Source organism: Dama dama, chromosome 21, assembly GCF_033118175.1.
Source record: "Dama dama isolate Ldn47 chromosome 21, ASM3311817v1, whole genome shotgun sequence".
In the NCBI taxonomy this organism is placed as follows: domain Eukaryota; kingdom Metazoa; phylum Chordata; class Mammalia; order Artiodactyla; family Cervidae; genus Dama; species Dama dama.
The window spans coordinates 53680137-53695535 of NC_083701.1; the positions used below are offsets into that span (position 1 = coordinate 53680137).

Here is a 15399-nt window from a genome sequence, read left to right on the forward strand (position 1 = left end):
TAATCAGATTTTTTCATTCTAAAAACTTGTCAACTGTGTTTGTTGACACATTTTCATTTAATGCAGTATTATATAAATCAGTAAAACAAAAGTACAAAAAGAAGGAAAGGTGCCCTTTTAAAGACAACAAAATTGCATGCTTTGGAAAGAAACAATGGGTCACTAAAAAACTTGAGGCTAATAAGGACATGGTTTAATTAATTAAATCTTTCTTAGTGTATGTGTATATATATTAATCTAAACAGTTCTAGGAGCAGGGAATGAAATACATGAAAAGTGAAAGTCACTCAGTTGTGTCCAACTCTTTGTGACCCTGTGGACTATACAGTCCATGAAATTCTCCAGGCCAGAATACTGGAGTGGGTAGCCCCTCCTTTGTCCAGGGGATCTTCCCAACCCAGGGATTGAATCCAGGTCTCCCACGTTTCAGGCGGATCCTTTACCAGCTGAGCCACCAGAGAAATCCTGAAATATGTGAGTCAAGGATTCTTTCTGTACCGCAGGAAGACCTGTTAACTGAAAACTAAAACAACAATAAAAATCGAATACAGTTTGGTGTATGAGGGGAAGTTTATTTTCTGACTTGTAACCCTTTTTTATATATTTTCTTGTAAAACATCTTAATGATGTAATCCATCTTACTGCTTTATATTATGGGCTCCCCAGATGGTTCAGTAGTAAAGAATCCACCTGCCAATTCAGGAGATATGCAAGAGACACGGATTGGATCTCTGGGTTGGGAAGATCTCTTGGAAGAGGACATAGCAAGCTACTCCAGTATTCTTGCCTGAAAAAATCCCATGAAGAGAGGAGCCTGGTGGGCCACAATCCGTGGGGTCACAGAGAGTCGGACACGACTGAGCATGAAGCATGAGACACTATATTTATAAAGCATGAGACACTGTATTTATAAGGAGACACTAAATTTATAACATATTTAAAAATGTGTTAACAAAAACACAAGTTGTTAATGCATAACGTAGCATTTTCATACCATAGACATGTCTGTGTAGGAATTTAGAGCATGATGTGATATTTCCAACTAGGTAAAAATCTGATTGTTAATTTTAAACTTAAGAATGAAGACTAGATTACTGCATTGCATTTGTTATCTATTGCTGTATAATAACTTACTTCAGGACTTAGTAACTTGAAACAATAAACATTTGTCATCTCACAGTTTCAGTGAGAAATCAGAATGGCTTAGCTAGGTGGTTCCCTCTCAAGATTTCTCAAGACAATGTAACCAAGATGTCGGCCACAACCGCAGTGATCCGAAAGCCTGACTAGAACTGAAGGGTACACTTCCAAACTTCACTCACGGGCTGCTGGTGGTTGTCAGGAGCCCTGAGTGCCTCCTCACGTGGGTCTGCCGCATGCAATCGAAGAGAAAGAGCAAGATACGAGATGCAGTCTTGTAAGACCTAACCTAAGAAGTCACATACCGTCACTTCTGTTTCTTACAAGTGAGCCAGTGGGATAGCGCGTACTCAAGCAGGGGACTTGGACACCTACTTGTGAAGAGGAGAGTCACCAGTGCACTGCTGGTATTTTTATTTTGTGCGTTTTTGTGTCAAGGAGAGGGAGGGATTCATTCATAATGTTCTGCTTCTGTTTAGGACACTGCCTTAGGAAAACCACGAGAGGTGTTTCGACTTCCTACAGATTTGACAGCATGTGACAATCGCCTTTGCGCATCCATCCATTTCACATCTTCTACCTGGGTTACCTTGTCAGATGGAACTGGAAGACTGTACCTCATTGGAACAGGTGAACGTGGAAATAGTGCTTCTGAAAAATGGGAGGTGAGTTGTTTTGTTTTTCTTTAGACTTAATGCTGAGTCTGGAAAGTATATGCAAGTTAGATCTTAGTGATTTTGAAATAACACCTTTTTGAGGATGGTTTACATGTGACCTCTTGATTTTTATAATATATAGTGTTTAGGATATCTTTTAAATTATAAAATGTTTACCTTTTATGAAACTGATATAGTAGCTATTCCTGTTTTGATCTGGGGTGAGTGCAGTTGTCAACAATTGCATTTGTTTTTCAGCAAATACCAATTGAATGCTTTGTAAATATAAAGCGGTATCTTAAGTATTGACCTTGCTACCTTTGTTTTTGTAGAGTTGGCCAGAGAACTACATTGTCATGTCTTTTCTCCTTTTCTCATGTTTTATTCTCAACTATATTTACAAGCCTAGCACACTTATACTGCACCACTTGGCTATCTGATATGTTTAAACTAGTCAAATAGTAACTTTACCAGAATATTCCCTATTTAGAAAAATATACCATAGCATCAGTTCAGTCATTCAGTCGAGTTTGACTCTGAGACCCCATAGACTGCAGCACGCCAGGCTTCCCTGTCCATCACCAACTCCGGGGCTTACTCAAACTCATGTCCATAGAGTCAGTGATGCCATCCAGCCATCTCATCCTCTGTCATGCCCTTCTCCTCCTGCCTTCAGTCTTTCCCAGCGTCAGAGTCTTTTCTAATGAGTCAGTGCTTTGTATCAGGTGGCCAAAGTATTGAAGTTTTAGCTTCAGCATCAGTCCTTTCAATGAATATTCAGGACTGATTTCCTTTAGGATGGACTGGTTGGATCTCCTTGCAGTCCAAGGAACTCTCAGGAGTCTTCTCCAACACCACAGTTCAAAAGCATCAATTCTTTGGCCCTCAGCTTTCTTTATAGTCCAACTCTAACATCCATACATGACTACTGGAAAAACCATAGCTTTGACTAGATGAACCTTTGTTGGCAAAGTAATGTCTCTGTTTTTTAATATGATATCTAGGTTGGTCATCGCTTTTCTTCCAAGGAACAAGCATCTTTTAATTTCATGGCTGCAGTCACCATTTGCAGTGATTTTGGAGCCCAAAAAGTAAAGTCTCACTGTTTACATTGTTTCTCCATCTTTTTCCCATGAAGTGATGGGACCGGTTGCCATGTTCTTAGTTTTCTGAATGTTGAGTTTTAAGCCAACTTTTTCACTCTTCTCTGTCTCCTCTTTCACTTTCTTCAAGAGGCTCTTTAGTTCTTCTTTGCTTTCTGCCATAAGGGTGGTGTATTCTGCATATCTGAGGTTATTGATATTTCTCCTGGGAATTTTGATCCCAGCTTGTGCTTCATTCAGCCCGGCATTTTTCATGATGTACTCTGTATATAAGTTAAATAGGCAGGCTGACCATATACAGCCTTGACGTACTCCTTTCCTGATTTGGAACCAATCTGTTGTTCCATGTCCAGTTCTAACTGTTGCTTTTTGACCTGCATACAGATTTCTCAAGAGGCAGGTCAGGTGGTCTGGTTTCCCATCACTTGAATTTTCCACAGTTTGTTGTGATCCACACAGTCAAAGGCTTTGGTGTAGTCAATAAGGCAGAAGTAGATGTTTTTCTGGTATTCTCTTGCTTTTTTGATGATCCAGCGGATGTTGGCAATTTGATCTCTGGTTCCTCTGCCTTTTCTACATCCAGCTTGAGCATTTGGAAGTTCATGATTCATGTACTGTTGAAGCCTGGCTTGGAGAATTTTGAGCATTACTTTGCTAGCGTGTGAGATGAGTGCAATTGTGCGGTCGTTTGAACATTATTTGTCATTGTCTTTCTTTGGGATTGGAATGAAAACTGACCTTTTCCAGTCCTGTGGCCACTGCTGAGTTTTCCAAATTTGTTAGCATATTGAGTGCAGCACTTTCACAGCATCATCTTTCAGGATTTGAAATAGCTCAACTGGAATTCCATCACCTCCACTAGCTTTGTTCGTAGTGATGCTTCCTAGGCCCACTTGACTTCACATTCCAGGAATCTGGCTCTAGGTGAGTGATCACACCATCGTGGTTATCTGGGTCATGAAGATCGTTTTTGTATTGTTCTTCTGTGTATTCTTGCCACCTCTTCTTAATATCTTCTGCTTCTGTTAGGTCCATACCATTTCTGTCCTTTATTGTGCCCCTCTTTGCATGAAATTTTCCCTTGGTATCTCTGATTTTCTTGAAGGGATCTCTCATTGTTCCCATTCTATTGTTTTCCTCTATTTCTTTGCACTGATCACTGAAGAAAGCTGTCTTATCTCTCCTTGCTGTTCTTTGGAACTCTGCATTCAAATGGGTATATCTTTCCTTTTCTCCTTTGCCTTTAGCTTCTCTTCTTTTCTCAGCTGTTTGTAAGGCCTCCTCAGACAACCATTTTGCCTTTTTGCATTTCTTTTTCTTGGGGATGGTCTTGATCCCTGTCTCTTGTACAAGGTCATGAACCTCTGTCCAGTGTTCTTCAGGCACTCGGTCTATCAGATCTAATCCCTTGAATGTATTTGTCACTTCCACTGTATAATCACATAAGGGATTTGATTTATAACTGTAATTATGTACCAATCTCCAAGATGCCATTTTTACTTCAGTTTTTTTAAAACAATGTAACAGGCTTAAATCTGAGGGGCAGGTTTGGATTTTAGTAATAATGTGAAATTAGTTTCTTCAGAGCCACAGGTTTTGAAAGTAGACAAAGTGACACTGAGTTGGGCTAATAAGTACAACGTGATATTGCTGCCTTCTAAATTTCAGCAGGTGGCCTTTACTTCTGGGTAGCTAAAGAGATACGAATTTAATATTTTACATCTTATAAAACATATTTATCAGACCCACAGTTGCCTGTAGACACTGGGCTTTAATTATTTGAGAAAAACCAACAAGCCTTAGTGGTTTACCTTTCTTATTGTTATACCAAATGCTGCACTACCAAATTGTGGTATGTTCAAAAAGCTAAACAAAAGCACAGTGAAATACTAGAACAAGAGCCTATTTATAGGAAACCTTTGCAGTCAGTTGCAGTTTTAAACATTCTGTTCCTGCCTCCAATAAATTTTTCTTTTCTTTTCTTTTTTACTGAGGATGTGTGGTATAAAGCAGCCAGCTACCTGAAACAGTTGAAAAGAATTTGGAGAATGATGGACAGGAATGATATGAATGAAAATCTGTCTGTTATCAAGCTATGTGGATTCTGTTGGTTTTCAGTAGGAAGAAACACATTGACCCTCTTCACCTTCAGATTAGAAATAACACCACATAGTCCATCAGAAGAAAATTCATATGGGTTTATGATTCATTCAGTTTCTGCTATGTATATCTCCTTGGGCCATATTAGGCCTTCAATAATATTTTAAAAATAAATTAAAATTTTAAATTTATTCCATATCCTCTTCAGTATATATACTGCCGTAATGAATTCAGTCCTCTCTGGGGAGGTGGGAACAGTGGGGAAGTTATGGGACCCGGGCATTAACTGAAGTGGAAGGGATACTGTGGGGTATTGGTCACTTTGAGAGAAATAACTCAGAGTTTTGGGACTTTGCGGGAATTGGTGTAAGAGAGGAGGCTAAAGGTGGAAGTGATGGGGGCATGGTATGGCATAAGGGGGCCCAGCAAGCGTGGTGTTGATGACTGAAATGTAGAAAGAGAAATGAAAGAAGGCAGGGAATGTGTGGCCTCTAACGTGATGGGAGTGCTGTATATCAACAGTTTCACAATTGATTTGCCAGGCTTGTCAGAGGACTGGAAACATCAGCCTAAGGATTGTTAAAAGTCCTGACATGGTCTCTTCCGGCCTCACTCACATGAGAGAGAGAGCGGGAGGAAGCAGTAAACTGGCTGCTTGGACTTGGCAAAACTTAACTGCTGTTTCTCCCTACTCTTATTTCCTCTTGTCTCCCAAGCAAAAACAAAACCCACTTAACCAAAAATATGTCTCTCTGCTCTTCTCTATTTTGGGTATTTAAGAGAGGGCCTGCCCTCCCCTCACCTATGGAAGAATTTAGAATTGATTCCAAAGGTCTGCTATTTGAATAATTTTGGCAGAGTTGCTCAAACACAAAGGGAAATTAATGACATTAAAGCACACTTTTCTTTTTCCTGAACTCTAGTTATAACTTGCAATGTTTTGTTAGATTTGGTGTACAGCAGTGATTGAGTTTTATATATATATTTATATTCTTTTCCATTGTAGTTTATTTCAAAGTGTTGAATGTCGTTCCCTATGTTAGTGGGACCTTTTTGTTTATCTGTTTTATATATGGTAGTTTGTATCTGCTAATCCCAAATTCCTAATTTTTCCCTCTTCCCCTTTGGTAACTATAAGTTTGTTTTCTGAGTTTTTTCCTGTTTTGTAAATAAGTTAATTTGTATCATATTTTAGATTTCACATATAAGTGATATCATATGATATTTGTCTTTCTCTGTCTGGCTTATTTCACTTAAGTTTGATAATCTCTAGGTCTATTCATGTTGCTGCAGATGGTGTTATTTATTCTTTTTATGGCTGAATAGTGTTCCTTTGTATGTATACCACATCTTTATCCATTCATCTGTCTGTCGATAGACATTTAGATTACTTCCATGTCTTGGCTGTTAGCTGCTGTGAGCGTTGGGGTAAAGCACGCTTTTCTTTATAAGGCTTTCAGGTAGCAGCCCACATGAGGGGATTCCAGATACAGGTTTAAAAAGAAAAAAAGAGCTAATTCTTATGTTTCAGTTAGATTTGTATTCAGCTATTTATTTTTTCATTTATTGGAAAGACTTGTTTAGAAATCAGTCTTAAAACCTTTCATATTCAGTATTTAACAAAAATATAACAGTCTTTTAGATTATGTGTTGTAAGAAGAATTTGATAAGATTTTGTACATCTTTCCATGATGCTTTGATTTGCTTTTTTTTTTTTTTTTAGAAGAAATTTAAGGATTTAGCAGTTAGTGGAATTATCTTTTTAGATGAAATGATATCTGTTTTTGAACAGTAAGAAAGTTTTCATGATTTGTTCTCTAGTTCCTTTGACTCTTTGTAAATTTCTAGAAAACAAACAACAAAGCAAACCAAAAACAATAGGAAAGCAAGCATACACACACGTATATACAACAGTATTCAGAGACTAAGAAGAAGGCAGAAATAAATTAGATTTGAGATATCATTAACATATTAATATATATCATATAATGTATAAAATAATATATAACATAAATAGATGGATATACTATTATATGATATATTAATATATCTCAATAAATTAGATATGATATCTAATAAATTAGATATGAGACAGGGGAAGAGATGCAGTAAGGGAATATTGACCTCATTTCCTCTGTATGGAGCACTCTTTTTCACTTGGCAATTCTTTTCTAGATTGCTTTTAATTCCCTTTCCCTTGTAAATGCCATTTGGAGGCCCTGTTGTTTTCTGTGAGTATTGATCAGTTTTCTCTGTTAAACAAGTAGATGTTTTCTAAAAGTTATTTCTTTAAGCAGTATTTTAAACGTGTAAGCTTTTATTTCAGGGCTTTTTTGTTCTCGTGTCCTTGCAGTAAACAGTATCCAAATTACTTACCGTATTGTCAGAATTCTGTGTATTTCCTCTGTGCTCAATGCATTCATGTAATACGTTTTTGTGAATGCCATCTTTTTTTCTTTTTTGTAGATTGTATTTAATGAAGAGCTTGGGAATCCTTTTATCATAATTCACAGTATCTCATTGCTGAAAGCTGAAGAACATTCAATAGCTACTCTCCTCCTTCGAATAGAGAAAGAGGAATTGGCTATGAAAGGAAGTGGTTTCTATGTTTCCTTGGAGTGGGTCACTATTAGTAAGAAATATGAAGGTAAAACAACAAAATTCTGATCTCTCTGCAGTAGTTGCCATAATTCAATAGGTTTTGAAATGCAAAGCTGTTCCTGTAAATGCTGTTTGCTTTTTCTTAGGCATTGTGTTGTGATTCTAGTACCTGCCACCCATTGGAATGAATATTTATAGGTAGTTTCTCCTTAGGTATGGAGTATAAAAAAAAATTATGTGCTTCCACAGTTGAATACACCTTTTGTGTAAAAGGAGACACTATTACATATTTTGGAAGAATTTAACATATGTTTTTAATGTATACAAAAATATATGTTAATATGTAACATTAAGCACAAGATTTGTTCTTTGAAATATTTAGTGTAATTTGTTCTTCCCAGTGTTCTAGTTTTATCTCTAGAGGAACACAATAACTTAAATCTTTAGATTAGATGTTGGAAACTTTCTGTGAAGGGCTAGGTGGTAACCATATGACCTATCACAGTTATTCAACTAGGATCTTGTGCTGCAAAAGCAGCTGTAGATGAAGGCATAAATGAATGAGTATAGCTGTTTGTTTATTAACACTGATGTTTGAATTTTATATAATTTTGCATGTATTTAAATATTCTTTTGATTTTTTTGAACCATTTAAAAATGTAAAATTTATTCTTTAGCTCAAAGGTCATAGTTTGCAGATCCCTGCTTTAGATAAATAAAAACTTTGGTTTTTAAATTAAGGTCCATAACATGGGAGAAATCACCATGGGTGTTCTTCCTTCTCTGAGACTCTTGGTTCCGTGACTGCCTGAGCTCAGTCCACAGTGGCACTTGGCTGCAGCTCCTCGGCTTCCGTTCTCTTCATCTTTGTTTGCTTCATTCAGCTGGACAGTTATATTTAGACTCACCTTTCTTTTTTTCTCTCCAGCCAATTTTAATTATTGTAATTGTAGAAACGTTCTTTCTGTGGTTCACTTTAACTTTTCTGGATGTTTCAGTTCCTTTTTTCCTTGAATTACTAATATAATTGTGTTACTTTTTATTTTCGAATGAATATAACAGAGCAGTGTTGTATTTCTAGACTGTGTTGAGTGAAACATTTGATAAATTATATTTTGTGGTCAAGTAAGTTTGAAAATGTAGGCATACAATAGCCACATTTCACATTAAGCATAGTTAAGTTTCTAAAAATCTTGAGTAAAAAAAGAAAATGTAATTTTGATCCAGCCTTTCCCAACCCACTTAGCCATGGAATTCACTTGAGACCCACTGTTTTCTATCCCACGTGTTGGGAAAAACCATCCTATAAAATACAGAGTGTCTAAGTTTGGGTCTTTGGAGCCAGGTAGGACTCTGCCTTGCATGTACCTATGAAAGAAAAATAGTAATTTTTACTTCATGAAATGAAAAGTCTATTCTTAAATATATGTGAAGTGAATGTGTGAAGGTAGGTGAGGATTTAGAGAGAAAAATGACATATTTTAGAATGGGTTGTATTATGTATGTATATATATTATTATGGGAAGGATTGAGGGCAGAAGGAGAAGAGGTCGTCAGAGGATGGGATGGCTGGATGACATCACTGATGCAGTAGAGATAAAGTTGGGCAAACTTCGGGACATGGTGAGGGACAGGGAGGTCTGGCATGCTGCAGTTCGTGGGGTCACAAAGAGTTGGACACGACTGGGTGACTGAACAACAACAACATAGTATTATGCATAACTCATGATGTTTAGTTATGATTTTTTGACTACTCAGTGTGAAGCTTACAAGTACTACCCACTGTAATAAACATTTTGTTGTCAAAAGTAACAATGTTAAGTAAAGGTATGGACTCAAATGTTTGAGTACTTTTAAAGCAAAAAAAAAGAAAAAACACTTACTTTCATAGAATGAATTCAGTTAGTTTACCAGAAAATTTCAGAATGCAGTTAGTTTTTCCTATCTTTAAAATTCTAAGTACAGTTATTTATATTTTATGGCAAATAGATCTATATCTGAATGTATATAAAAATTATTTCTACTGTAAAAGTTATTTCATTTTAAGAAAACCTGCTAATGGGCAGAAAATAGTCCACACCACACTTTTTTCCATTACCATCAGTTTGTGGCTCTTGTCAGAAGACACCTCTCATATACGGGCTGAGAAAGTAGACAGGCTGTAGTCAAGGAACGGGTAGATTTTTCAGAGGTTGATGTTCAGGTAAGTAAGTCACTTCTACAATTTAGAGCCCTGCTGTCCAATAGAAATTTTTCCAAAATGGACATGTTTGCATGTGAGCCACTCAGTGTGATAGCAGCTAGGTATGCGTGGCTTTTGAACACTTAAAGTGTGGCTTGTGTGGCTGGAGAAGTGAATGTTCATTTTTACTTAATTAAACAGCTACCATGGCCAGTGGCTACCACATTAGACATCACAACCTAGAACAAATTTCATCAGACCCATTTTTGAGATTTTATTTACAAAATATTAGGTTGTAAATTTTTTTATCCTTTTATAAAAAGATACCTATAGTCTGCTTTTTAATAGTACATTTAAAATATTTAATTTAAATTAGAATTATATTTGAATATTTTCAGATATTTTTATTATAGTTTTTTGTTAATAATTTTCTTGTTCTAAAATGCTTTATTTTCTCACAGATAATAAAAAATATGAAATGGCTAAGTGTAATATTCTCCGTGGGAAGTCCGTGCCACATTATGCCGCTATTGAGCCTGATGGGAACGGTCTGATGATTGTCTCCTACAAGTCCTTTACATTTGTTCAAGCTAGTCAGGATCTTGAAGAAAGTAAGGATGAAAACATGTCCGAGGAAATCAAAGGTAATTTTACTTTGAATCTCCATAGAACTCCTGTGTAAAATAGATCTGACTTGTCCTCTTAGCTGGGTTATGAGTTTTATACCAGGTCAAGATTGCCACTGAATTTTTCTTTGTTTTCCTTTATATTTCCCAGAATAGCCTTTCATAAAATACGCCACTTAGGTAGTGTGAACTGGTTAAATTTAATACTTTCCATAATTAACAAAAATGTTTTTTAAAAATCTATGTATTATCTCACCTGATTAGATATTTAACAAATACTTAATGAATAAACAAATACTGATGTCTATTTGTTGTTGATATTTGAAAATCCAGCATATTAGTATCATAGATAGTAATTTTTAAAAATAAGGTAACCTCTTTTCATATGAAAATGAAAGTCGCTCAGTTGTGTCCAGCTCTTTGTGACCCCATGACCCCATGACTTCTCCCCTGGAGAAGGGAAAGGCTACCCACTCCAGTATTCTGGCCTGGAGAAGTCCATGGACTCTGTAGTCCATGGGGTCACAAAAAGCTGGACACAACTGAGCGACTTTCATTTTCACACAGCTCTTTAAAAAATAAATTTGTTGAAAAATATTTGAAAATATTTTAATAATAAATACTTGAAAAATATTTTCTCCAGGTTTATAAATATGAACACCTGAATATAAGAGTTGTGTATGGTGGCCTTTTACTTCCCCTCTTAACAGCTTACTTTCCTCACAAGTGATTTTTTTTTCACAAGATCCCTTTCTGAATAAACTCTACTGCTTTGTCTTAGTTATAATGTTAAACTCTCCTGGAGCTTAGCCAGAGTAGCTGTTTGTATTACTAGACCACATGCCCTTTAGGACTCCTTTGGTGAGTGGTTGAGGAAGAATGAAGGACTGCCTTCATCCTTGGAACCAGTTTGCCTGGTAGCTAGGCCCATGTGCTTCCAAGACAGATTTGCAGCCTAGTTGGAACACATCATGTTTTTGTTTTTTGGAACACATCATGTTTTTAAATCACTAGCCACTAGTGTTTCTTTCATTGACATCTCACATTACGTTTGAATTCCTCCTGAATTTGTTCTTCTCTTTTAGTGTAAACCACTTCCATTTTAGTGTAAACCCTTCAGTTTTTCTGTTTTCCTTCTAATAAATGGCCCTTACTTAACTTCTTGTACCTACTTCCTCTTGGGAAATTTCTTCTATATTTATTTTAATATCATCAGACTTTCACCATAAGAAAGGAAAACGGTTGTAACTTTAAAATTATGGATAGTTTGTTAATTAGCATGCTTTCTTTTAAGCTCTCTTCTGAGTATATATGCTGGTTTCATTTTCTGTAAACTTCAGTTAGACTGATATTACTTATTACCTGGGCTTCCCAGGTGTCTCAGTGGTAAAGAACCTATCTGTCAGTGCAGGAGACACAGGTTCGATCTCTGGTTCAGGAAGATCCCCTGGAGAAGGAAATGGCAACCCACTCCAGTATTCTTGCCGGAGAAATCCCACGGACAGAGGAGCCTGGTGGGTCTCAAAGGAGTCAGACTTGACTTAGTGACTAAACAACACCAATGTTATGTTTCTTTCTGATGAGTGAGTAGACAGATTAATGTTTATGGATGCTACTGAGCAAATATTTGTCCATTTTACATTTACGCCCTGCTTTCTTACTTCATGGTTATAGTATTATGGGCCTAAAAGTGTTTCTTGGGTAGATAGCTTTTTAGGAGCCAAGCATAGGGGATAGTGAAGGAGGTGAAAGGAGGATTCTTTTACTGGGAACTTAGACTAAATATACTGACAGCCCTTCAGTTTGCTATGAAATTGCTTTCATATTGTGGGGATAAAATAGCCAATACTTTTATAAGGAAAATATATCTTTTATTTTTGTGTGGATGTCTGTCCCACCAAATAGTTGTAGTCTCCTATATCAGAGAGTTACTACGTTGCCCCAACAGTGGCAAATCAAGGTTGTGATGAAAGTTTCAGGCAGGGTTTATGACATATTTGGTATTCTTTTAACTTGGAATCCTGTGTGTGTGTGTGTGTGTGTGTGTGCGTGTGCGTGTACGCGTGCTTGGAATCCTGTGTGTGTGTGTAAGAGGAAGAGGGAGAAGCAGGGATACTGGGAGGTAGGGAATAAAGAGTTGCTATGATTTGTATTTTATGAGTGTATATCTTCTAGGGCATTAGGTAAGCCTGGAACAGGGAAATGTCAAGTGTGATTGCTACAACACTTTGAGTGAAAATTCCCCAAGGAGATCTCTGTGTATTTGTTCATAATTACTTTTTTGTGAGATCACTAGAAAAGATGCTAGATAGGTGTTCTTTTGTATGTTCTAGTTTCTGATTTTGTATGTTATGTTGTAGTCTCTGTGTTTTTTTTTTTATTACATAATACATTTTTCTTTCCCAAAGAACCTCTGTATTACTGGCAACAGACTGAAGATGATTTGACAGTAACAATACAGCTTCCAGAAGACTGTACTAAGGAAGACATTCAAGTACAGTTTTTGCCTGATTCTGTCAACATTGTACTGAAGGGTCAGAGGTTTTTGGAAGGCAATCTCTTTTCATCTATTGATCATGAAAGCAGTACATGGATAATTAAAGAAAATAATAGGTATTTTTTTTTTAGTTTTATTTGAAATTTTACCTTTTATTATTTTACTTTTTTCTTTTTATCCTTTCTGCAGTGGTTACATCAAGGGGGAATAGGCTCATCGATACTGCTGATTATTTTTCTTAGGATAGATTAAAAATGGAATTACTGTGTCAAAGAGCACGGCTGTAGTTAAGGTTAAAGATACTAGCTTAGGTGTTATTTGCATTATATTGTCATGCTTTTCATTTCAGCTTTGGATACAGTAGAGTAATAATAATAATAAATGGTTGAAAATGACTATTTGAATTTTCACATTTTAAACTTTTTAATGGAAGTAATTTTTTTCTACTGACTTTTAATTTGCTAACTAGATAATATATTCCTGTGCTTACTGTTCATTGTTCAGTCGCTCAGTCTTATCCAACTCTTTGCAACCCCATGGACTCCAGCATACCAGGCTTCCCTGTCCTTGGCCATCTCCCAGAGTTTGCTCATACTCATGTCCATTGAATCAGTGATGCCGTCCAACCATCTTATCCTCTGTCATCCTCTTCTCCTGCCTTCTGTCGTTCCCAGCATCAGGGCCTTTTCTAAGGAGTCAACCCTTCGCTTCAGGTGGCCAAAGTATTGGAGCTTAAGCTTCAGCATCAGTCCTTTCAATGAATATTCAGGGTTGAGTTCCTTTAGAATTGCCTGGTTTGATTTCCTTGCTGTTCAAGGGACTCTCAAGAGTCTTCTCCAACACCACAGTTCAAAAGCATCAATTCTTCCACGCTCAGCCTTCTTTATGGTCCAACTCTCAAATCTGTACATTACTACTGGAAAAACCATAGCTTTGACTAGATGGACCTTTGTCTGCAAAGTCATGTCTCTGCTTTTTAATACACTGTCTGGGTTTGTCATAGCTTTTCTTCCAAGGAGCAAGCATCTTTTAATTTCATGGCTGCAGTCACCATCTGCAGTGATTTTGGAGACCAAGAAAATAAAGTCTGTCACTGTTTCTGTTGTTTCTCCATCTATTTGCTATGAAGTGATGGGATCAGATGCCATGATTTTAGTTTTTTGAATGTCGAGTTTTAACACAGCTTTTTCACTCTCCTCTTTCACTTTCATCAAGAGGCTCTTCAGTTCCTCTTCACTTTCTGCCAATAAGGGTAGTGTTATCTGCATATCTGAGGTTATTGATGTTTGTCTTGGCAATCTTGATTCCAGCTTGTGCTTCATCCATCCTGGCATTTTGCATCATGTACACTGCATTTAAAGTTAAATAAACAGGGGACAATATGCATCCTTGTCTTACTTCTTTTCCAGTTTTGAACCAGTCAGTTGTTTTATGTCTGGTTCTGATTGTTGCTTCTTGACCCACAGACAGGTTTCTCAGAAGACAGGTAAGGTGGTCTGGTATTCACATCTCTTTAAGAATTTTCCACAGTTTGTTGTGATCCACACAGTCAAAGGCTTTAGTGTAGTTAGTGAAATCAAGTGAGTCTTGATATGAATCTAAATGCTGAGAGTCTAAGAACTGTATATCTAATTCACAAAGTTTTTTAGGCTTTAAATTGAACAGATATCCTGAAATCATTTTATTAATGGAGATAATAAATTGGTGGAGATAATAAATTAATGGAGATAATAATTTGGTAACCTGGTTATATTTTTTATATATATTGTTTAAAAAACTCTATATCCAAAAGGTTCTTTTAAAAATATTTTATATTTCCATATATTCTATTTAAACATATCTCACTAGTGTGTGCGATTTGAGGATAGCATTTTTAAATTGGCAAACCAGCTGGAACATACTGTTAAATATAAGTCATCAAGCAGTAACTGAGCCAAGATTTAGGAGAAGAACTGGACTATATGCAAAAATAGATTCAACATTTAACACATGAACATAGACCAGTATTGTTTTTCCATGAAATTTGAGGTGCTTAATTACTATTTAATGTTACAAAAGATAATTACAGTGATGTGTGTGTGGTATCATTGGTTTAAAACACATGATATTTTTATATTATTCATCTCATTTTTAATAATGTTCTAACTTTGAAAGGATTTGCTAACTAATCTGTATTGTGTATGGAGCTATGTATTCCTTTTTGCTTGGTTGGTAGGATGTGATTCTAGTTTTAAAATATAGAAATGCATATATGCTAAAAGAGTGACTGAATATGCAAATTTAATGATGGTTCATAAATTCTTTATAAACCAAGACTGTATGAACTTGTTGACTTCTTTAGGTAGCAACTGACTAAGAACAGTATTTATACATTCTGGTCAGTAGGTACAAGTTCTTTAATAGTTATTTACGTATATTTTTTCAGAGAGGCAGAATAGTGCAATAGTAAAGAACATGGACTTGGAGCCAGACTGCTTTTCTAGCTTGTGACCTG

The 15399-nt window shown here is 36.3% G+C and overlaps 1 protein-coding gene across 2 annotated transcripts in view; it reads left to right on the forward strand.

Moving 5' to 3' along the window:
• NUDCD1 (NudC domain containing 1) overlaps nt 1–15399 on the forward strand; it is a 120243-nt gene that overhangs the window by 31201 nt on the left and 73643 nt on the right. For both annotated transcript variants that reach the window (XM_061123596.1, XM_061123597.1), the window contains exons 3-6: nt 1620–1805; nt 7466–7646; nt 10244–10426; nt 12817–13021. In XM_061123596.1, coding sequence (XP_060979579.1) covers nt 1620–1805; nt 7466–7646; nt 10244–10426; nt 12817–13021 — 755 coding nt within the window. The remainder of the gene's footprint in view (nt 1–1619; nt 1806–7465; nt 7647–10243; nt 10427–12816; nt 13022–15399) is intronic.